Consider the following 22,087-nt stretch of genomic DNA (forward strand, 5'->3'; position numbering starts at 1 on the left):
AATATCCATCGCTTTATGAATCATGTCGGGAGAGAAAAATCAGAACAAAAGGGATAAACCACCGGGAGAAAAACAAAACAGAAAAAAGGAGTGAACATCGCATATGAGAAGCATCATTTCTTAAAAACAAAAACGGACCCTCTGTAAGCTTGATCTCATTTGAGCTTTACACTGTCCTGAGAAGTAGGTCCTCCCTCGGGCACCATTTTATAACAAAGGTTATACGCTTTGTCCCTGAGCCCACGAGGAGTCAGAGGAGGAAGGGGAGCCCAGACTTTCCTGCTTTGCATCATCCCACGGCACTATTTCAAGGTTGCTCCCATTTTATAGATGGGGAAAATGAAGACGGGATTCTGGGCGGTCCCACAGCTAAAGCCTCGGATGCAGGATTTGAATAAAGAGCATCTCATTTGATCCTCCCGGTCAGCGGTGATGCGGTACCCCGGGGGTTATCATCCCTGCGCAGGGGAAAGAGCCCTCGGCTTGGAAGTCCCGACGGCCTGGCAGCTTCGCTCGGCCTTGGGCCCCTTGGGAAAAAAGGAGTGACGCGCTCTCAGATTCCTTCTGACTGGAACCTTACGCTCCCATTTTACAGATGAGGAAACTGAGTTTCGGGAGTGGGACGGTGCCTTGTCCCAGATCCCAATGACAGTAAGGAGCACATTGGAACCCTGACCTCCCTCCAGTCCTGACAACTCCTGTGATGGAGCCTTGATTGCAATCCTAACTCTGTCTCCAGGGTCCTCGCGAGATAGCGGAAGAAATCCTCTCGGCGCTTGGTTGCTCTGGTAACCGACGCCGTCTTTCTGCGCTTGCGCACACCGTTCCTTTCTGGGCCAGGCTGCCCGCCTTCTAGGAAGGGGCGGACCTCGCTTCTCGATTGGCGGAGCCCGCTCCGGCACCTCCGGGCCGCCAGACGGCGCTCGGCCTCCCAGGCCGCGGGCTCGACTCGCACTTTGCTCCCGCATGCGCAGATCTTCGCACGCTCTGCGCAGCCTGTCAGTGTCAGGGGGCTGGGCCGGCCTCCGAGGGCGTCCGCTGCCGCCGGCCTCTCTTTCTCACCCGGCCCGGAACTGGAGGCGACGCCGGCCCGAAGCCTCTACCCTCGGCCTCTCGTCCCTGACCGGGGCATGAGGCGGTGACGGAGCCCGGGGGCGCCGCGCGGGGCCTGAGGCGGAGGTGAGATGGGGCCGGGCATGGGCGGCGTGCCCCCCAAAATGGGAGGTGGGCCCCCCAGTGGGGGAGGAGGTCAGGGGTAAGGTGCTCCCCTTGGAATGGGGGTGGGGTACAAATAGCGTGACCCGGGAGCAGTGTGCTCCTCCTAATGGGGGTGGGTGGGATGGCGACCCCCCAGTGGGGAAGGAGTGAGGCATGTGACCCTCCCTCCCACTGAGGGAGGGGGTCCGAGGCATGTGCGCTCCCCCTGGGGGAGGGAGTCAGGGGGTGTGCGCCCTGACGGGAGAATGGAGGAGGGAGAAGTGGCAAGAAACAGCCTCGCCATCCTCAGGCCCGCCACCGGCGGAAGGGTGGGAAAAGCTATCACTTGTTCCTATCCTTCAGCCAGCTGGGGAAGTCAGGGCAAATGCACCCCAAAAGTAGGGCAAGGGAGCTGCCAGAAGGAAGGAGAGAAGCTAATAAAGGCTGTCTGTGGCACCCTAGCCGCGTCGCTGCCCTTCTCCATACTCTGAGCACTCCGGCTTTATAGCAAGTGCCGAGAAGTGCCAGCCTGCGCTAGGGAGGGACTTCCCTTATCCAGGAACTTCCTATGCCAGTAAAAGCCCGTTCGGTCCCTGTCTCTGTCATTTGCAGAATACTCTGCTCCGAACAAATCGGAGGGAAGTTCTGCTACAATGTTACAATAGAGACTGGGCTGGGAAGGTGAATGGTTAGCTCCTGCATCCTGTCAGCGGGAGGCAAAGCCGCTTCTCAAACCTCAGTGTTCACCGCAAATCCAGCCTGATCTGTGGGTGTGGGAGGGGTCTGATTCTGGATGTTTGGACAAGCACCTCATCTTTAAAAGGGGAGCATTCAGAATTTGTGGTGTCTATTTCTGTCTCCTTTGCTCTCCTTTTCCTCTTTCTCGGGCTTTCTCCAAATTTGTTTCCTTCAGTCTCATCCTTCTCCCTCTCTAAACTCTTTCCCGCCGCAGGGATTTGGTAAGATTCCTTTCTCACCCACTTTGACCTATCCCTTCCTGCCTCCCATGTTGGGATTCAAGGTAGCTCCTGCCACTCATCTCGATGCTTGTTAGATCGAGCACCTAGTGCAGTGCTGGCACGTGGGAGGCAGCTAACACGCCCTGCTGAAGATCTTATATTTGATCTTGGAGGAAACAGGGAGCTATTGGAGTTTAGTGAGCAAGGCTGTAGCTTGGGCAGATCTGTTCTTTTAGAACAATATTTTGTTAGCTAATTAGAACTGACCGAGGGCTGTGTGAATGGAGAAAAGGACATATAAGAGAGATGCTGTGAAGGAAGAAAATCAAGATTTGGCAACAGATTGGGTATGTGGGATGAGTGAGAATCTAGGATGACCCCAAGGTAGGGAGTCCAGGGAACTGGTGCACTCTGGGCACATTTGGAAGACAGAAAGGCTTGTGGGGAGGGATGGTGAATGACTCTTTTGATCATGTTGAGTTTGAGATGCCTATTGGAGAGGTCCAAAAAACACTTGGGGATGTGGGAGAGTAGCCTAGGAGAGAGATTCTCTTGTGACTTTTTAATTTTTCTCTTAGTTTCTCCATCTGGAAAATATTGATTGAATTAGATCAGGGGTCTTCAAACTGCAGCTCGAGGGCCAGATGTGCCAGTTGAGGATGATTGTCCCCCTCACCCAGGGTTATGAAGTTTCTTTATTTAAAGGCCCACAAAACAAAGTTTTTGTTTTTTACTATAGTCTGGCCCTCCAACAGTCTGAGGAACAGCGAACTGGCCCCTATTTAAAAAGTTTGAGGACCCCTGAATTAGATGATTACTGAGGACTTTCTGAAATCTGTGGTTCTGAGTTTTGAATTTAGAGTTTTCATTTTGGTTATATACTCTAATTGGAGTGAGAAAGGTTCTGGCTTAATCATCTGCAGATCCTGAGTTTGGATTTTAAAAGTAATTTAATTGGGTGGTTATCATCTTGAGGAGATGATAGAATCATAGTATTTTAAAACTGAGACCTAGACACATCATGCTAGATTTGCAGTTAGAATACTGAAATTTGAGTCCTGGCCTTGTCTCCCACTGAGAAAATGGATAAGCTAACCGTTTATCTTCCAAGCCCAAGTGTCTCTATTGATAACATTATAACACGTCATCCTCCCTCAGATTTGTTCTGAGCAAACTATAGGGGTAGAGATAGGGACTGAATCTGTGGTTTTATTGATATAGGAAATTCCTAGATAAAGAAAGTGCCTCTCTGGATGTAATGTAAGTTGGCACCCTCTCTGTACTTAGAGAGTTGTGTTGAGTATTGAGAAGAACAGTGACTTGCTCAGGGTCACACAGACAGTATATATCAGGAAGCAGCTTCTTCTGCTTTTGATGCCCAACATTGATTCTAAAGGTCTTTCCAGACTTTAAAGAATTTAATGGAATTATGAGCTCTTGTTTCCACCATCTTCTGTTATATTACAGATGAAGAAACTGAGACCTATGGGGGTTGAATCGACTTACCCAAGATAATATGACTAATCAGTGGTAGATGCATGACTAGAACTCAGTGGTCTTGACCTGCCTTCAAGGTGTTACTCTTACACAGATGCCATCTCTACTCCCTGCTCCCAGTAAAATGCCTCTGAACTTCAGATAGCCTAAAGTAAATTGTCCAAAACAATTGTTCATTAAAGCTTAAAAACATTGTTCATCAAATAAACATAGTAAATAAATATTAGCATTTACGTTGTGACTGTTAAAATAGAGCATTGATTCAGTTTCTGACGTTTCCCACTTCCCTTGATGTATAACCTAAGCCTCATTATTTTCTTTCCTATTCCAAGTGCTACCAAAAATGTTTAGATTTACATTTTTCATTTATAACTTGCTTTAACATTGCAAGGAACATATGCAGTAGTTTATTTACTAGCAAAGTCAGTACTGACTTTTGCTCGTTTCCATAAAGTAATTGCCATCTTCTCGGAAATAGTATTTGCTGCCCATTTTTAGATTAGAAGTAGTGTTTGTCTTTTATTTGTTTGCTTGTCTAATCCCCTCAGTTTTAGCAGGATTCAGGTTTTGACTTGAAGACGAGTATTTTATATTATGGACTGAAAAGAACATCTTGAAAATGAGGATTTTTTATATCAAGGATAGAACTGTCTCTGACTTTTCATGCTCTTTGCTTGGACTATACAATAACCTTGTCTTAATTGGAAGGAGGGTCCTGCTGGCTCTTTTATAGGAAGAAAGTGCTGTGATTTAAAACACTGGATTAAGAAAATAAGTTGGGATCTAAAGCCTTTGAGAAATACTCAGGCAGATTCTTGGAATCAGTAATTCTAAGAAGAGGTAATTTCATTTTATATAGGCAGGAGTGTAAGAGTAGATGACAGACTTTTCCAGTGACTCACTGCCTGGCAACTTGTCAAATGATTCTTGTTTTGTCAGGGTAGATTTGATTTGTTTAACAGAAGTTAAAGTTTGTAGGATTTGATGAAGTAGACAGATATTGTGAGATTCCTTTCCTTTTGATCCAGGGTACCAAGGAGAGTATTAGCAGTAACAATCATTCAGTGATAGATGGATATATTTCCTCCAGGGCTGTCATCCATTGAGAAGCTGAATGAAAGGGGTGTATGAAGGAATGCAATCAGTATCTTGGTTGGGAAAGTTGAGTTGGTTTTTGGAAGCACTTGCTATCTCTGGGTCCATTTAGATATAGTTTTGTTTTGGTAATGAAGAGCACTTTGTCCCTTTAGGAATGGGATGTGTGTGTTACCCGATAGGTTTCTGATGTCCTGGATTGGGACCAATCTGAAAGAAACTAAGCACTGATTGGAGGTAGAGCATGAGAGTTTGGATAGTTTGGGGTAGATTTGTGTGTGTGTGTGTGTGTGTGTGTGTGTGTGTGTGTGTGTGTGTGTGTGTATGGTGGTGGTGATGGTAGAATAAGACAGCAAGAGAAGGGATTGTGCTTGCCTTTGGAAATATCCTTCCTACTACAGTTTAGAAGATGAGCAGGGAATTAGGTCAGCATCCCATATCATGCTCAATTGTGGACTCACTGATAGAATTGGAAAAGATGGAAACCCGACTGAATATGGTTTCGTTCATATTTAATAGTGAATGGCACTTCCACTTGTGCACTCTGTTCACGTATTCATAGACAAACTTATTTATTTGATTTCCTCTTTTTTTGGCATGGTTTCTGTGGTTTGGTTTTTGCATTTTCCTCTTTGTGGTTATCATATGACAAACTTTTCTATCACCTAGATATATGTTATTTACATTTTCTCTCCCTCACTAGACTGTGAGTTCCCTGAGGGTCAGGACAATGTTTTTGCCTGTCTCTGTATCCCTAGTACTGGGTGTTTCCTGACACATAAGTGCTTAATAAATGCTTGTTGACTGGGTGACTATTCTACTTTTTTCTCCTCCCGTATTCTTTAATAAGTGATTTTCAGTGAAATTCTGTGGTCCAGTTAAGGAACTGTATTATTTGAACATCAGTCTATAGATTTTCTGAGATTGGATTTTTAGGTTTGTAAGCTTTTGAGTTGGGACAAATGTTAGAAGTCATCTTAGCCAGCACTTTCATTGTATAGGTGAAGAAACTCAAAGCCAGAGAGTTCCAAGGCTACAAGGCACTGTGCTGGGTGATATTTAGAGAAACTAACCTTCTGAGGAAAATGAAGAATGATGTTCTCCCAGTGTTCTTAAAATCTCCTACGGTAACGGAGCATTCCTGAAGTGGGTGATCATGTAATACAGGCCCCTTTGTTTTTTAGATGATGAAGCAGAGGCTAAGAGAAGTGAAGGGTCTATTTGGGGCCGTGATTCCATTTTAGCTCCTAATACAATGTGATCTGAAGAGGGAAAGAGAACTGGCAACTAGGAGTAGCATGATAGACTTCACTGAAGGTATTAACACTGGACTGGGTCTCAAAGGACCATCTAGCCTTGTGCTGAAGGCATGGAGGCAGGGGATGGAAGACTGAATTTGTAGGTAGAGCAGGCAGTCCAGTGTATGAAGGGCAGTAGTGTAATAAACTAGAAACTGAAACTGGATTGTGGAGCCTTGATTGACTGCCAGGCTAAGGAGCCTGCATTTTGTCCAAGGGGGACCAGAGAGATGTGATCAAAAAGAGGAAAGATTGCAAGAATACAAAACTATTAGGAAACTACTAAAATAATCTAGGTGATAGGGGGGTCTCAATAAAGAGGAGAGCCATTTGAGGGGATGTGAGCCATTCTTCAATACCTGTGTGAGAGAGATGGTAGAGGTAGAAGGGGCAGTCCTTGGCACCTGATTGAGTCTGGGGGTGAGAGAGAGAAAAACCTACCCAGGATCACTCTAAGGTTACAGATTTCAGTGGCAAGGACATCTGTAGTGCCTTCTATGGAAATAGGGAAACTTGGAGGGGAAGTGGAGGGATTTTGTTTTGAACTTGGTGAACTGGATGTGCTAAGGTCAATTAGTCAATCAACCAGAATTTATGAAGGGCCTGCTGTGTGCCAGGCTGCAGAGAGAGCTTGGGATCAAGGGTGAAACACTGAAATTGCCCTTGTTCTCCAGGAGCTTATGGGGGAGGCAACGTATACATATACAAATGTATAGAAAATAAATGTATGTAGAAATCATCCTACACCGTGAGTCCAGGGAAATCAAGATAGAACCCAGCTGTTTCTCCAGGGTCTTAGAACTTTTCTATAAACCTTAGCTTACCATGTTGTCAGAGAGCACCAAGGGCTTGGAGACCTGACTTCAGATCCAGTCTCAGATACTTTACTGACTGTGTATCTCTGGCCAAGTCACTTCACCTCTATCTGTCTCAGTTTTCTCAACTGTAAAATGAGAACCACAGTAGCACTCTCTTAGCATTGTTGGGATCAAACGAGAAATTATTCGTAAATATTAGCACTAGCACGTGCCTGACATGTAGTACGAGCTGTATAAATTTTGGTTATTCTTACATAATTATGAATTATCTTCTTGCCCTAGTATGTATTAGAAAGGGGAATTGTTTTTGATGAATAAATTTTAATCTGGGAGAAAATGAAGGTCCATTTCTGTCTTAAAAAAGATTGTGGTGGGAATTTAAAGTTTCCTTTTCCCTTCATGCTCTGGGAAATGATTTTATTACTTATTATTCCTAAGTATAGCCAGGATTTACTTAAAATACTCCCTTTGTAATAAACTCTGAAAATGTATTTTGATTAATGAGAAGGAACACCCTTAGCAATAGCTACTGATCTCTGATCTCTCTGTCTAAGGAGGCCCCAGTTTGGGAAGGGTGCATTGAGAGAATGATACATCCCTTTTCAAACATTTCCTCCTTTGGTCTTTAGAACCATAGTGAAGGGAGGGGGGCTGGCACTGAACATCCCATGTGACAGATAAAGAAACCAAGGGAAGTGGAAGAACTTCGGACATGGAAGCAAAGGACCTGCCTTTGAACTCCATCTTCTCTTTGGGGAATGAAGGGAGAGTCACTACATCTCTCCCAGACTCAGTTTTCTGTAAAGTGAGGCATTAGATTAAAAGATTGCTAAAGTTCTCCAAATTCCACGATCTTGTGAAGCTCCAAGGACACTCCAAGATCTAAGCAGGGTCTTCTCTGTATGTCTGATGGCTCTTTTTACTAGACTATGGAATAGAAAATGACTTTACTTTTTCTATTTGCCTGCCTATCAGACTTCCCACATTTACCCTCCTGCACACACAAAAACGTTTTTAAAGTCTTTTTTCCAAGCTGAGTGTATAATTCTATTCATTATTTCATCAACATAAAAGCTAGGTGTGGGTTTGTGAGGCGCTGAGCCCCGTGCAGCTCCTCTGTCTCCCCGCCCGCTTGCTCATTTCTGTTCTTGTCTCTGGCTCCAGGAGCACGAGGAGGAGGCTGTGGGAGCCAGTATGTGTGCGTCGGTCAAGTACAACATCCGGGGTCCTGCCCTCATCCCAAGGATGAAGACCAAGCACCGTCTCTACTACATCACCCTCTTCTCGGTGGTCTTGCTGGGCCTCATTGCCACGGGCGTCTTCCAGTTCTGGCCCCACTCCATCGAGTCCTCGAGTGACTGGGCGGTGGAGAAGCGCAGCGTCCACGACGTGCCCGTGGTCCGGCTGCCCGCCGACAGCCCCGTCCCGGAGAGGGGGGACCTCAGCTGCCGCATGCACACCTGCTTCGACGTCTACCGCTGCGGCTTCAACCCCAAGGACAAGATCAAGGTCTACATCTACTCGCTGAAGAAGTACGTCGATGACTTTGGGGTGCCCGTCAGCAACACCATTTCCCGGGAGTACAACGAGCTGCTCTCGGCCATTTCAGACAGCGACTTCTACACCGATGACATCAACCGGGCCTGCCTCTTTGTGCCGTCCATAGACGTGCTCAACCAGAAGACACTGCGCGTGAAGGAGACGGCACAGGCCTTGGCCCAGCTCGCCAGGTACCCGGCCCGACGCCCACCGGGCCTTCTGCTTCAGGTCCCGGCCCCTTTCTGTGCCTCTCTCTGGGCAGCCCCCAGGGAGGGAGCAGGATTGTCGGGGTCCCTGGCTGCCCCCCTCATCCCGTTGCAGGTTTGGGCTTTGGATTGGTTGAGTCTGATGGCAGTCAGCCCCGTGGTCTCCCTACCAGAGGGGAGGCCTGAGGACTCATGGGCAGAGAAAGGGCTGGTGCTCGCCCTTGACCCTTATGGTTGGAAGCAGCTAGGAGGTAGTAATGACAAGTGGGCCATGTACTATTTCTGCCGTGGTAGGAGAAGGTCCTCGGCCCCTGGAGAGGGCAAATAAAACCAGGCAAACTGCAAATCTTTATTGCATAGGCTGCTTTTTAAAAAGCATGTAACTTCCTTATGTTTCCAGACTTTCCTGTCTTTTTCTTTTTCCTTTTGAACTTCCTTCTGTTCTCTTCTCTGTGTTTGGGAAAATGTCCTCAACAAATCCCTTCTTTCTTTTCTTTGGAGAAGCATTTGTTAAGTGCTTATTCTGTACCAAGCATCAGAGAGGAGCATGGGTCTTGTCCATGTGCAATAGGAGGAGGGAAAATTCTTTCTTGAAATTTTTATTTTTTTTCAGTAAAGATCTGCTTCAGTCACACCAGCCTAACTCTTGCTCTAATCACTTTGTATGGTCTGTAAGAGAGCAGGGATGTGAATTGCAGGTAAAACTTGAGGATCTTTTTTTAAAAATTATTTTAATAAAATTTAAATGAATAATTAAATTTAATAAAATTAATTTTAATAGCATATTATTATTCCAATTATATATAAAGAAGGTTTTCAACATTCATTTTTGTAAGATTTTTGAGTTGCCAAATTTTTTTCTCCCTCTCTCTTTTATCTTTTCCTTTTCTATTCTAGCAAGCAATCTGATGTTGATTATAAGTGTACATTCATTTTTAACATATTTCCATATGAGTTATGTTGGGAAAGAAAAATCAGAACAAAAGGTAGAAACCACAAGAAAGAAAAAAACAAAACAAAACAAAAGGTGAAAATAGTATGCTTCTATCTGCATTCAGTCTCTATAGTTCTTTTTCTGGATACAGATAGTATTTTCTATCCAAAAATACTTGATTATCTTAAATGAGGCTTTCTCCATGTCCCCATGTCCATATGTGCTTTGAGGGAACCCAGAAGATACCTCCTGAGATGGTGGGATTCCCAGAATGCACTCTGTCCATTACTGAAGTTCCTTTTTATTTAGGCTGGGGCCAGGATGCTATTAGTAAATCTGTGCTTCCTACTAATTAACATTCAAAATCAATTGTTCCTCTTTTTAAATTTAATTACAATTTTTTTTAACAGGTGGGATCGAGGCACAAATCAGCTGTTGTTCAATATGTTACCTGGGGAACCTCCAGATTACAATACAGCCCTGGATGTCCCCAGAGACAGGTGGGTAGCCTTTGACTTTTTTCTATGGTGAAATAATCACTGAAGATCCATTACAAGTAAATGATATAATTTCTGCTGTTTACTAGATTTCATTGATCTGTTTCTTTCTTCCCTGTGAAAGAAACTATCCTTAAAATAGCTTAAATTAGGGATTTTTAAAGTAAGTCTGTGGACAACAGATTTCAGAGGATCTGTGAACTTGGATGGGGAAATAACCACTAACTTTTAAGTGAAATCAAACATTTTCTTCAATTATGAATTTAAAAAAAACCCTAATATTTTGAAAAGGAGTCTCTTGGTTTCACCAGACTGCCAGAAGGATCCATGATACAGAAAACGTTAAGATCCCTTGGCTTAGATATTGTTGGGCACCAGTGCAAAAGCCATTTGGAGATCAAAGTGGGGCTTTGATGGAAAATTGGCTGGAGCGGGAAGAGCTGGGAAGAGCTTCTGAGGGTGGGGCCTCTTCTGGCAGTTAGAATTTTACTTCTTCCAAAGGACACAGTGATTAGGGTTTGAGTGACTGCCCAATAGCTACCTAATCACATTGGTTAGTAGTCTCTTTTTTAATAATTGTGAGATAATGATTGTACTCAGTTGGATCTGTGTTCTCTTTGACATGTATATTCAGTCCCTGAGATGGGGATCTATCACCTCTTCGTGCCTGCTTATCATGTGGGATTCTTGTTCATTTCCCTGGGTGAGTTCACTGTGAAAAGACCACCCAGTATTCTGGAGGCCTTTCTTTTGCTTGACAATTTGTGGACAACAGGGGTGCACATGGGCTGGCCAATGAGGGCAGATAAACTCAAATAATTCACCTTTTCTATTTTCTTTTATTTCTTTGATGGCATCTGGTTGTTCTTTGTAGTTTATTATGTATCCTGGCTTGCTCACCCTCATCATATGTCTGCTCTCCATAGTTTTTTTCAGAGGCTGAATTTAAATCTTCAGAGACTATAATGTTCTATGATTTGCAGTGTAAACGCTGCTAGTATACTAGTAGTCAAAAGATAGGTCTGGATTTAAAAGAGAATCTGGGATCATTAAAAGAGCTTTGTCATTTCCCATAGAAAATCCAATCTGCTGTCGTCTTCTTCTTTTCTGAGCTCTATTCATCCATTTGCAGTGTCTGTCCAATGTAAATATACTGATGGGCATGTAGGTTACCTATCCAACTGCATTTTTTAGTCTGGACAGTTGGATTTTCATTTGCTTAGTCTTTTCTGTGTAGATGGTTAGGACAAATTATTATAAATAATAAATACTAATTAACATGAGTATTTCTAAATATAAAGAACAGAAAATGAGGTTTGTATATGAAACAGCAAATCTAGATTACAAAGTTTTCCCTTTTAAAATACACACACACACACACACACACACAGAGTGTGTGTGTGTGTGTATAATAAATCCAGTGTGTTTTAAAGCTAAACTGCTTGTCTGGATCTCCCTCTAGTTCTCCTGTTGTTCTCTTTTATAGATTTTTAAAAATGCTTTGATGACTTTTTTTTAGACATCCTCACCTTCTCATGTCCCCTGAAAATTTAAAAAAAACATATAATCCTTTTTTGTGTTAAATAGTCAAACAAAAAAAAAATCCACACATTAAGTGTGTCATAAAAAATATATATCACATCTTGCATTTATCCATACTCTTGCCATCAGGAGGTGGATAGCATGCTTCATTTTCATTGTCCTTGAATTATGGTTGGTTGTCACATTGATCAGAATCTAACAAAATAGATTTTTTTCCCCCAGTGTTATTATTGTATAAGTTGTTCTCCTGGTTCCACTCAATTCACTCTTCTTTAATTCATACAAGTCTTCCTGGGTTTCTCTGAATCCATCCCTTCCATAATTTCCCGATGGTTCAATAACATTTCATTAAATTTATATGCCATAACTATTCAACCATTCCTCATTTGATAAGCGCCAGCATATTTTCCAATTCATTGCTAGAAAAAGAAAAGTGCTGTAATAAAATATTTTTGTACAAATGAGTCCATATCCTTTGTCTTTTATCGCTTTGTGATATAAACCTAGTAACAGTATCACTAAATCAAAAAGTGGGCACAATTTAATTTTAGTGATTTTTTTTTTTTTTGGGTTATAGTTTCAAATCGTTCTCCAGTTTTACTGGACCATATCAGAGCCCAATAACAATTAGTGCATTCACGTCCCAGTCCTTCTACCTTCCTCAAACTGCAATTAATATTTTCCTTTGTTGTCATCTTTGCTGATCTGATGGATATGAAATAGAACACCAGAGTTGTTATAATTTGCATTTTTCTTATTAGTGATTTGGAGCATTTATATATAAATGCTCCAAATCACCTTCAGAAACCAGACTTTTTAAGCGGTCACAAATTTCATCCAGGATCATCTTCAGTGTTTTGAGGTTCTGTGTAATCACCACAATGTCATTTGCATGTAAGAATATTTGGAAGCTCTCACCATCTACAGTGAACCATTTTTCAAATGGCAACCTTATGTTGAATCTCCTTCTTGATAGTGATGAACTTTTTTCTTTATTTTTTGTATATTGAGAAGATCATTGGATAAGATTATCTCTGTTGTGATAGCTCTTCAGGCATCCTAAATGATTTTGATGTACAGATATTGTAAGCAAGCCTTTATGGAAATGTGTTAATAGCCAGAAGGCTAGGAATACCATGGAATCTGATAATGAACCTATATCTATATTAGTACTCTTCTGATGCATCATAATACCCCTTCTGGGCCAGGATAAGAGGAATGATCATTGAGAACACTAAGATAACTCAGATTAACTGCTTCTTGATTTCTGTGTTTTTTTCTACTAAGAAAGTGTTAGGTGAGATAAGATAGAGCCCCAAACCCAAAACCCAGCAAGAATTAGAAACCTAAAACAAGTGGCTAGAAAACAGCCTCCGGCTACTGTCCATGAGTTCAGATTATCATACCTAGACCTACACAAAGAGCTAGCAGGTGTGATTGCTTAGTCACTGATGATCTTTGAGAGATCTACTAGAGAGCTCCTGCAAGATGAGAAGGAGGCACATGGCTCTGTTTTCAAAAGAAGGGAAGAGAGTAGAGTGGAAAAATGAGAGACCAGTGAGATCGGCTAATATGTAGGGTCAAAACTAGAGGTTCCTAAAAGCCAGCATGGCTTCATTCAGAACAGGTCCTGCCATCCTGAATTCATTTCCTGCTTTATCAGAGTAATTTGACTGGTTAATTGGTACAGGCTGTAGACAGACTGTGTGAAACTTTCTTTTGCTATGCTAATGGGTACAACTAAGAGATGTAGTCTAGATATTAGTATAGTCAGATGACTTTGAAACTGGTTGTGGGACTAGACCCAAAGATTTAATGTCAGCTTGAAGAGATTTTCCCTCATCTCTCCCCCCCCCCCCCCAATTGAATCTCTCTGACATCTGTCCTTGGTTTCTTGTTGCTCAATTATTTTTATCAATGACTAGAATAAAGGCTTAAATGGTATGTTATCAAATTTGTAAATGACATGAAACTGGGAGGAAAAGTTAATGGCATATGAGAAAAAGATTTTGATAGGCTGGAATCATCGGATAAAATTAATAAGGGGAAATTTAGTAGGAGTAAATGTAAAATTCTGTACTTTTCTTGCGAAAATTCAACTTTGTAAATAGAGTCATGGTTTTGGAAGGGTACCTCAGAGGTCTTCTAATCCAAACTATTATTCTGCCTTTAATATAATGTAAACAAATTCATTATGGTGCTTCTTCAAGCTTTACCAAGCACTCTCTCTCTACAAGAGCTTTGTAAGGCAGAGAACCAAATTATTAGAAGATCATAGAGTGTTAAATGATGTAACATGGAAGATATGATGTAACACGTAACATGGAAAACTCCATCAGACTAATGCTATGTTGGGGCTGCTTTCAGTGTTGAGAATTGGGAGTTCCATTATTGCCTCCTTAGGGTAGGCTACAGTGGGAGGATTTGTGTCCATTTCTGGGTACCACATTTTAGGAAATACCCGAGAATGAAATGCCATCCTAGAAGTCACCCAGGACTTTTGTAGGTCAGGTTTAGCATTATTTTGCTTAGTTCTAGGCACATGAAGGACTCTTCTAGTCATGCTGCTGATCATGTGCCATCTTCCTCCAGCTTCTCACCTCTTTATGTCTGGTCTTCCCCCCATTAGAATGTAGCTCTACAGCAGATACTGGCTTTTCTTCTTTCTTTTAGTCTCCCTAGCACTTAGCACAGAGCCTGATACACAGTAAACACTTAAAAAACCCGCTCTTTATTTTTCTACCTCTCTTTCTTCCTATCTAGGAAATACATAGAAAAACCAGAGAATATCTAGAAGAAGGAGATTAGGATGGGAGGAAAACTGGAGAATCGACCATGCAAGGCAGAGCTAGAGCCAGTGAGTGGAAGTCACAAAGAGAATACTTTGGTTTGACGTCAGGAAAGAGTTAATGACAGTGGGAGCCATCCACAGAGGAATGGCCTGGCTCATGAGCCCTCCTTCTGTTACAGGTCTTCAAGTGGTGGCTGACTGGTCACTCAGTGTGGATGTGTGTGGTAGAAGGAAATTTTGTTCTTGTCAGGGCCAGGGAACTGGGCCCAGGAGGCCCCTTGTAGCACTTACAGCCTATGGCTTCCATCTTGCATTGGCTCTGTCAGTTGAATGCAAACTCTGGCCTTCGAGAAGCTTTGAGTGAGGTCTCTCAGCAGACTGTAAGTCTTATCTCAGGACTTGTCAACAAATATCAGAAAGACCCACCGTGGGATGACTCATAGCAGTTCCTGAAGATCATGTACTAAAGCGCGAGCAAACCGAAATCTGTGATAGTGGAGGAAGCATCTGCATCTCTAATCTGCAAAAAGAAGGAGAAGGAAAAGGAGGACGAAGAAAAGGAGAAAAAGAATTCTCAATAGTTGCAGTGGTAGTGATAGCTATCTTTTATATACCAAAAAGTTGAAAAGAACCTTAAAATTGTTAGCTCATTTGAATCTCTAATAACTCTGGGAGGGAGATGTTATCATTCTATTTTGCAGACAAGGAAACTCCTGAAACAGGAGAAGAGACTTGCTTAGGATCTTGCAGCTAGCTAAGGGAAACCAGATTTGAACTCCTGACTCCAGGCCTGATGCTCCATCTACTCACTGGGCCACCTCATTGTCTCAGTAGTCTTAAGACCAATACGTGTCTGGATCATACTGTGGGTGGAGGCAGGCTTCTTGGGCCCAAGTCTCTAACCCCAAGCTCAGCCCTTCCCCCTGTTTGATTTTTCTTTCCAAAAATAATCTCCACAGATAACCTGTGCAGAAAACGAGGGTAGTGTCTCAGGGGTCATCTAATTAAAAAGCCTTTAAAAAATTGGGAATAGGAATAGTTTCAGGGTCACTTTTGAATCCTTGCAACCATTGCATCATCAGCCTGTTTCTGACTGAGATCAGAGTAAGGGGATCTTGAGCAAACGGAAAAGAGATTACAGACAAAATTAAGGGATGAAATAGACACCAAGAATGGTAAATATGAAATAGAATTGGGGGAGCGGTAGTTAGGCTAATCAGAGTTAGTTAAAATAAAGAGAAAGGCACTATTAGAAGGAAGGCACTGTGAGGGAGAGAGAGTGCCTCATAGTGGGTTTAGACCTGAAGAGAACTTTGCTGAAAAATTTTAGAAAAAAGAAAAAATAGTTCAGCCAAATCAATCAACATATTATATTGAACAGTGTGTGTAGTATTCCACACCTATGGTTCTCCATCTCTACAAAATCAGTGCCTGTTCTTGTAAAGAAGTAATTAAAGGAACTGTAATTTCACTGGTGTGAATTCTTCCTTTGTTGTCAGCCTCCATGCCTTAGTAGATGGCTTAATGGAGTTGTGGTTGCTGGGAAAAAAAAGGTATTATGTGGTAGCCAGCCCTTGGCTGAAGGTCCTTGCTTGGCGCTTGGACAGTGAGTGTGCAGTTGTACTAAGTCTGGACATCCTGCCCTCCTTGCTTGTAGAACCTGCCAAAGCTTGGCTTCCTCTGGTGTTGCCTTTGGAGATCCAGGATTATATTTATGCCTTATTGAAGCATCAGGCTCTCATAGGGCAGAAACTGAGGTGGGATAACAGCTTGAAAAAGGCCCCTCCCTGTAGCCCTCTTGGCCCCTCTTGAGGAATGAAATTGCTGTTCGCGTTTGTGCTTTGCCTTATGTGCATCTGTAGTGGCTACTGCAAGCATTTAGGTTCCGCAGTCTCACTTCTTGGAGATGGTGTAAGGGAGAATAGAGGCTCAGCTGCCTCGAGAACAAGGGTCTTACTGGTCATTTATCAGTAGGTCTTATTTTAAAAAAAACTGACATGTCAGGGATTTATTTTAAAAAGCAATTTTGGGGTTTACATAGATTTAGTCTTTTATGCCTTCTTCACTTAATATCTACAATGCTATATGATGATTATTAAGACTCCAAATAATGACTCAGAGACCTCATAAGATCCTCAGTAATCTGGTAAATTTTCACTTAGGTTCACTTGGATTTACCAGGTTAGTAGCATTTTAGAAAGATTTTCAAAAGAGAAGTGGATAGAGCACAGGACTTGGAGGCCTGACCTGGAAAAGCCTTGAGTCTTAATGTTGCTTCTGTTACTTGCCAGCAGTGTGACCCCAAGAAAAGCCCCCCACTCTGTCTCTGTAAAGTGAGGCTGAGAAGCCCCTCCCTCACAGGGTTGTTGTGAAGTTCTAATCCCTTAACACATGTAAAAATGCTTGTACCTATATCGGCACTAGCTTGTTCAATTCATTTCTGTCTTGTCCAACTCTTCGTGACCCCATTTGGGGTTTTTTTGGCAAAGATCCTGGAGTGATTTGCCATTTTGTTCTCCAGCTGATTTTACAAATGAGGAAACTGAGGCAAACAGAGGAGAGAGGCAGAGTGACTTGCCTGGGTCACGCAGCTAGATAGTGGCTGAGGCCGGATTTGAACTCATGAAGATGAGTCTTCCTGACTTCAGACTTGGCATTCTATCCACTGTACTCCCAGCTGCCCATCAATAATGCTGCTGCTGCTGTTATAACTGAATTAATTGGAACCCATTTTTCTCTTGCATTCTGGTGAGGTTGTTTTTTTTTTTTTTTTTTTCTGTAGGTCTCCTCCAGCATTCATTCTGTCCTGTGTGGGAATTAGTACTGGGGGCCATTCAGAATGGCCCCAGAGCACTTCTTAGTCTCATCAGTATCATTGTCTTTTCCTTCAGAGCATCCCACAGTGCTTTGTACATAAGCACTTAGGAATGTTTGAATGAAAGAATGTACGTTGATTCACAGACACACACTAACTAGAGACCTTGAGGTGGAACAGACCCTCGAAGGCAGCTTGTCCAATCCCCCCATTTTATAGAGGATGAAAATCAGGGCCACAGCAGGGCTAAGTTGTTCAAAGTCTTTGTGACAGACCTGAGACTAGAGTTTACTGGCTTCAGTCAAGCTGTCTTCCAGCTTCTCAAGGGTGGTTCTAAGAGTTTGAGTTTATAAACTGAATACCGCCAAATACTCTGGAAAGCAGCAGGGATCTTTCTGAGCCCTATTCCTGCCAGCCATAGTCTTGCTAAAAGAAAGCTTCCAGTCCCAAAGTGGGTGTGGGAAAGCCAGTGATCTGTAGAGGGCAGTCAAACCATACGGTCTCCCTTGGAGAAGGAATCCTCTGCGGGCTTGTGGGCTTCTGAATGGGCTACTTTATTATGGATTTGGTTGTCTTGGAATGTGAAACACTGGAGGAGACTGAGTGAGCTGGAAAAGAAAAGAGCTGTTAAAAATGCAATGTCTTTACCTCCTGCTCCCGTCTTTGTTTTTGCAAAACCTTGAGCTCTGTTTGGCACATTATTGTAGGTATAATGTATGGACGGGAATAGGAGATTGATTTCATTTTTATCAGGCACATATGTTAAATAGAATTTCATATTATGGCAGGGGGATATCAGGTAAACAGAGCTTACTTTGGCTTCCTGTTAATTCCTGAAATGGTAAGGTTCCCAAAAATGAAATAATGTTTCTTATAAACACACACACACACACTCTCTTTCTCTCTCTCTCATTGGCTTCCACAGGGTGAGTGATGAATCATTTTATTTCATCTCATATAGAAAGTTTTATCTTGCAGCCCAAATAGGCTTCTGGATTGGAGAATGGTCAGTAGTCATTTTTGTGGATTTTCTTATTGCTCCACATTGAAAATCAGCATTATCTGAGAGTCAAAAAAAAAAAAAAAAAAAAAAACCCAAACCCTTTTAATAGTGAGTGATATCTCAGGTCCGTCCTTTGCAAATGTATTACATTCTGTGTGCTCAGATCTCCTTCTGTATTAATGGTCTCTGAATTAGATGTCAATGAGAGCTTTTACCCAGGAAATATAAGGGTCAGATTTGAAGGAGAAGAAGCCATCCCTTTGGTGGCTCTGTCCTGAGTTGGCTTAGGCAAATCCATTGATCTTTCTTGATGTTGCGTTCACTATTACTGCTACTGTTGCTACTTTGTGTTTTTATGGGTTTTTTAGTGGGGAAATTTGCTGGGGCTTATCTTAACATGCAGATATCTGTAGGGTAAATTTTTATATCTGTTGGTTTAAATACATTTGGTGGCATTTTGAATTTATTGAATTGAAAAGGTAGGGCACAAATTTATTTTAAAGATCTTGCCTTGAATTTAGAAAATTCTGGATTTTGTCATGTATTAGCAGGTAGCTGAGTATAAAATTACAGCATAACTCTATTAGGCAATGTAAATACCCATATAAGAGAGCATTCTGATGTATGAGTGTCCAGTAAAGAGATAACTCAGCTTGGAAGAAGGACTGGGAAGAAGAATAGAGGGGACTCAGTGGCAGAAAGGGATTCTTAGCATTAGTGAAAGGCTTTAGAGTTCTGAGAATTCTGTCCAGTCTGGACAGATCAATCGGCCTTGAGCACGAGGACTGTAAGAAGTTAACTATGATCTCACCAAATTAAGTGTTTATTTTACTGTTACAACATTTTGAAAATAATGCAAATTGTATTCTTCACAACAAGTTACTTATCATGATAAAGATTATGAAATGAATGGGAAACTGATGGAGGGAACATCAGTCTTAGAAAATATTAGATAAGAGCTTCCTTCGAACATAGAATAAACACCTCCTGCTCCACATTTTGGTTTTCCCAATTCAGTTGCATATCTAAAACAATTACTTCAGTCTAGTCTCACTTTGAATCCTTTCTGTAATTCATTTCCACATCATTTGGTACTCACCTACCTCTTGTGTTTGCTGCACACAAAAGTTTCTTATATTTAAATTTTCAACTCAGTCTGTTGACCTTTTTTCCCCTATGGAATTACCTCTGATTTTATAATATGTTAACTGACAAAAAGAATGTGTCTAAGTTTTCTATAGAATATGGATCCAATAAGTGGGTGGTTCAGTGAATAAAGTTTTGGACTTAAAGTCTTCCTGGAAGACGAGTTCATATCCGGCCTCAGACATTAACTAACTTCGTGACCTTGGGCAAATTAGAGCCTCAGTTTCTTCATCTGCAGAATGAAGATTATAACAGCACCTCCCTCCCAGGTGCAGATCGACGGAGGCATTATTTGTAAAGGATTTTGCAAACCTTAAAGCATCATATGAATACTAGTTATTATTATAAAAGGAGGAAATAGCTGTGGAACTTTTTCCATGTAAGGAGAGAGGAAACTAGATGTGCCATAATGTCCGAGCTGGGAGGCAGGGACCTCAGAACCCAGAACGGGAAGGACCTTTCGGAGGTCACGTTGTCTGGACCCTTCATTTTACAAACATGCAGCCTAGGCAAGGTGACACATTGAAGCCTAAGAAGGAGCTCAGGTTACTTTCTTTGTGTCATGTTCCTATTGAGGCCACATTTCCCTCAGTATCCCTTCTTGTCTAACTTGATTTGTATGAAATTGATTGAGAGCTTTAAAATCTTAAAAATAAGGGTTACTATACACTTGCGCCTCATTGTTAAGTTTGTGATATATGAGATAATGAGACTAATCCAGACGAAGAAGTACAAAATGTGGGGACATCTTCAAGCCTGATGGAAGGCATATTCTTTGGGTTTCTAGGGGTTGGAGAGCTTCTCAGGCTGCTGTGCGCATGGGTTTATTAGCACCATAGCTGAGACCCAGTGGGCCTGTGTGCCATCAGGGCTTTGGAACCTGCCCAAACCCTTTGGGCCCGATTCAGTGCTCTGGGCTAGTCGGGGGCCACCTGGCGCTGCCCAGGACGCTCCTGAGGTTGTGCAGGAGGAGCGCGCAGCTGGGGAGGGTTTTTTATGTCACTCACCTGCTCTTGGTTTCCCCAAAGCTTAAGCAAACAGATTGGGATTTGGAGGCTGGTTAGGAAGTGTTTGAACTTAAACGGGGCCTGTTAGATGGGATGTAGGCTGTCATCGGGGCGGAGAGGGCTTGGGGAGCAATCAGGGCTGCAGAACGTGTGGTTTCCCAGCTTCAGCCCCTTGGCACGGCGGTGCAGTACGTGGAAATGGTAAAACTTCTGCTCTCGTCAGCACTTTTGCGGGGTGTTTGTGCCCCGGGGAGCAAGGAACCGTAAAAACCGTTCTGACCCACACCTGCTTTCCTGGTGCTGATGAGGTGTCATCGTCCCACTCACCGGATCCAATTAGAGCTACTTGGCCGAGGCTCCCTAATGAGGGAAAGCGGAGGTTTCGTGCGGGAAAATTGCAGAGGCAGCACTTGTGGCTCACTCACTTCCTGGGCTCTGGGCCCTGCCTGGGATTCGGATTAACGGGAGACTCGTACGAGGGCGAGGGGGTGGGTGACAGCTGACAGATGAGGCTGCACCTCGGTGACCCTGGAAAATTAGTGCGAATAGTGGGGAAGGGGGAGGGCGGGCAGAGCTATTCAGTTAGCAGTTGGCCTTTACCCAGAGCGTGTTTATCCGAATCTTCCTGGAGCTGTTCTGAGTTCCATTGCTTTTTTTTTCAGAGACATCTTTTAGGGTATTACCTTGGACATACTCCTCCCTTCCAGCTCTCATCATCTATGTTCTAAGGTCCTTCCAGCTTAATTAAAAAAATTATCATTCTGCAGTGTACTAGCCACTCTCATGACCCTGGGCTGTCCGAGGCGTTGTCACTCAGGTCAAGTCAAGTCACCCAGCATTTATCAAGCACCTTCTTAGTGCCGAATAGTGCGATAAGTGCTGGGGACAAAAAGGAACGGTCAACGTCCCCGTCCTCCTGTCTGGAGAGGGAGACCCGTGCAAACACGACGTCTGCAGGTAAGTGGGAGATAATCTCAGTGAAGGCCCTGGCCTGAGGAGGAGGCCGGAGAAAGGCTTCTGGCTGAAAGTGGGGTCTTAGCTGAAGGAGCCCCAGGGGGCAGGTGAGGAGGGAGGGAATTTCCTGTGCAGTGAGCGGGAGAGAGGCCGGTGTCCCTGGCTAGGAGAGTAGCTGGGCCGCAGGAGCCGTCTTTGCTGTAACTGACAGGTTCGGCCGCACCGGGAGGAAAGGCTAGTACAGAGAATGCAGCAGCCGCTGCTCCCAGAGAGCGCCCATCCTAACGTGGGAAAGGGGGTCAACCCCAGCACACCGGCACGCCGTGGAGATGCCGGGCCTTGGGTTTCAGAGCTCTGGCAGTGAAGCAGATCTCACAATAACGGGCAGCCTAGAAATGATTTGCTTTCCCAGTGCATATAAAAGTTACGCTTATGCTTTACTGCGGTCTATTAAGTGGGCAGTAGTATTATGTCTAAAAAATAATGTATATGCCTTAATTAAAATATACTTTATTGCTAAAAAAACATGCTAACAATCTTCTGAACTGCCAGTGAGTTGTAATCTTTTTGTTGGTAAAGTCTTGCCTCTGTGTTGGTGGTTGCTGAAAGTTGAGCTAGCTGTGGTGATTTCTTTTTTCTTTTTTTTATTTTATTAAAGCTTTTTATTAACAAACCGTATGCATGGGTAATTTTTCAACATTGATCCTTGCAAAGCCTTCTGTTCCAAATTATCCCCTCCTTCCCCCACCCCCTCCTCTAGATGGCAGGTATTCCCATACATATTAAATA

General features: G+C 43.0%; 1 protein-coding gene across 1 annotated transcript in view; it reads left to right on the top strand.

Annotated features, from left to right (window-relative positions):
- The first annotated feature begins 1,007 nt into the window (after positions 1-1,007).
- The window catches only part of EXT2 (exostosin glycosyltransferase 2), a 164,865-nt gene continuing 143,785 nt past the window's right edge, over positions 1,008-22,087 (top strand). The window contains exons 1-3 of the mRNA XM_051966637.1: positions 1,008-1,179; positions 8,029-8,594; positions 9,954-10,043. Coding sequence (XP_051822597.1) covers positions 8,059-8,594; positions 9,954-10,043 — 626 coding nt within the window. The 5' untranslated portion in view covers positions 1,008-1,179; positions 8,029-8,058. The remainder of the gene's footprint in view (positions 1,180-8,028; positions 8,595-9,953; positions 10,044-22,087) is intronic.

The sequence above is a fragment of the Antechinus flavipes genome, chromosome 6 (assembly GCF_016432865.1).
Source record: "Antechinus flavipes isolate AdamAnt ecotype Samford, QLD, Australia chromosome 6, AdamAnt_v2, whole genome shotgun sequence".
Taxonomy (NCBI): domain Eukaryota; kingdom Metazoa; phylum Chordata; class Mammalia; order Dasyuromorphia; family Dasyuridae; genus Antechinus; species Antechinus flavipes.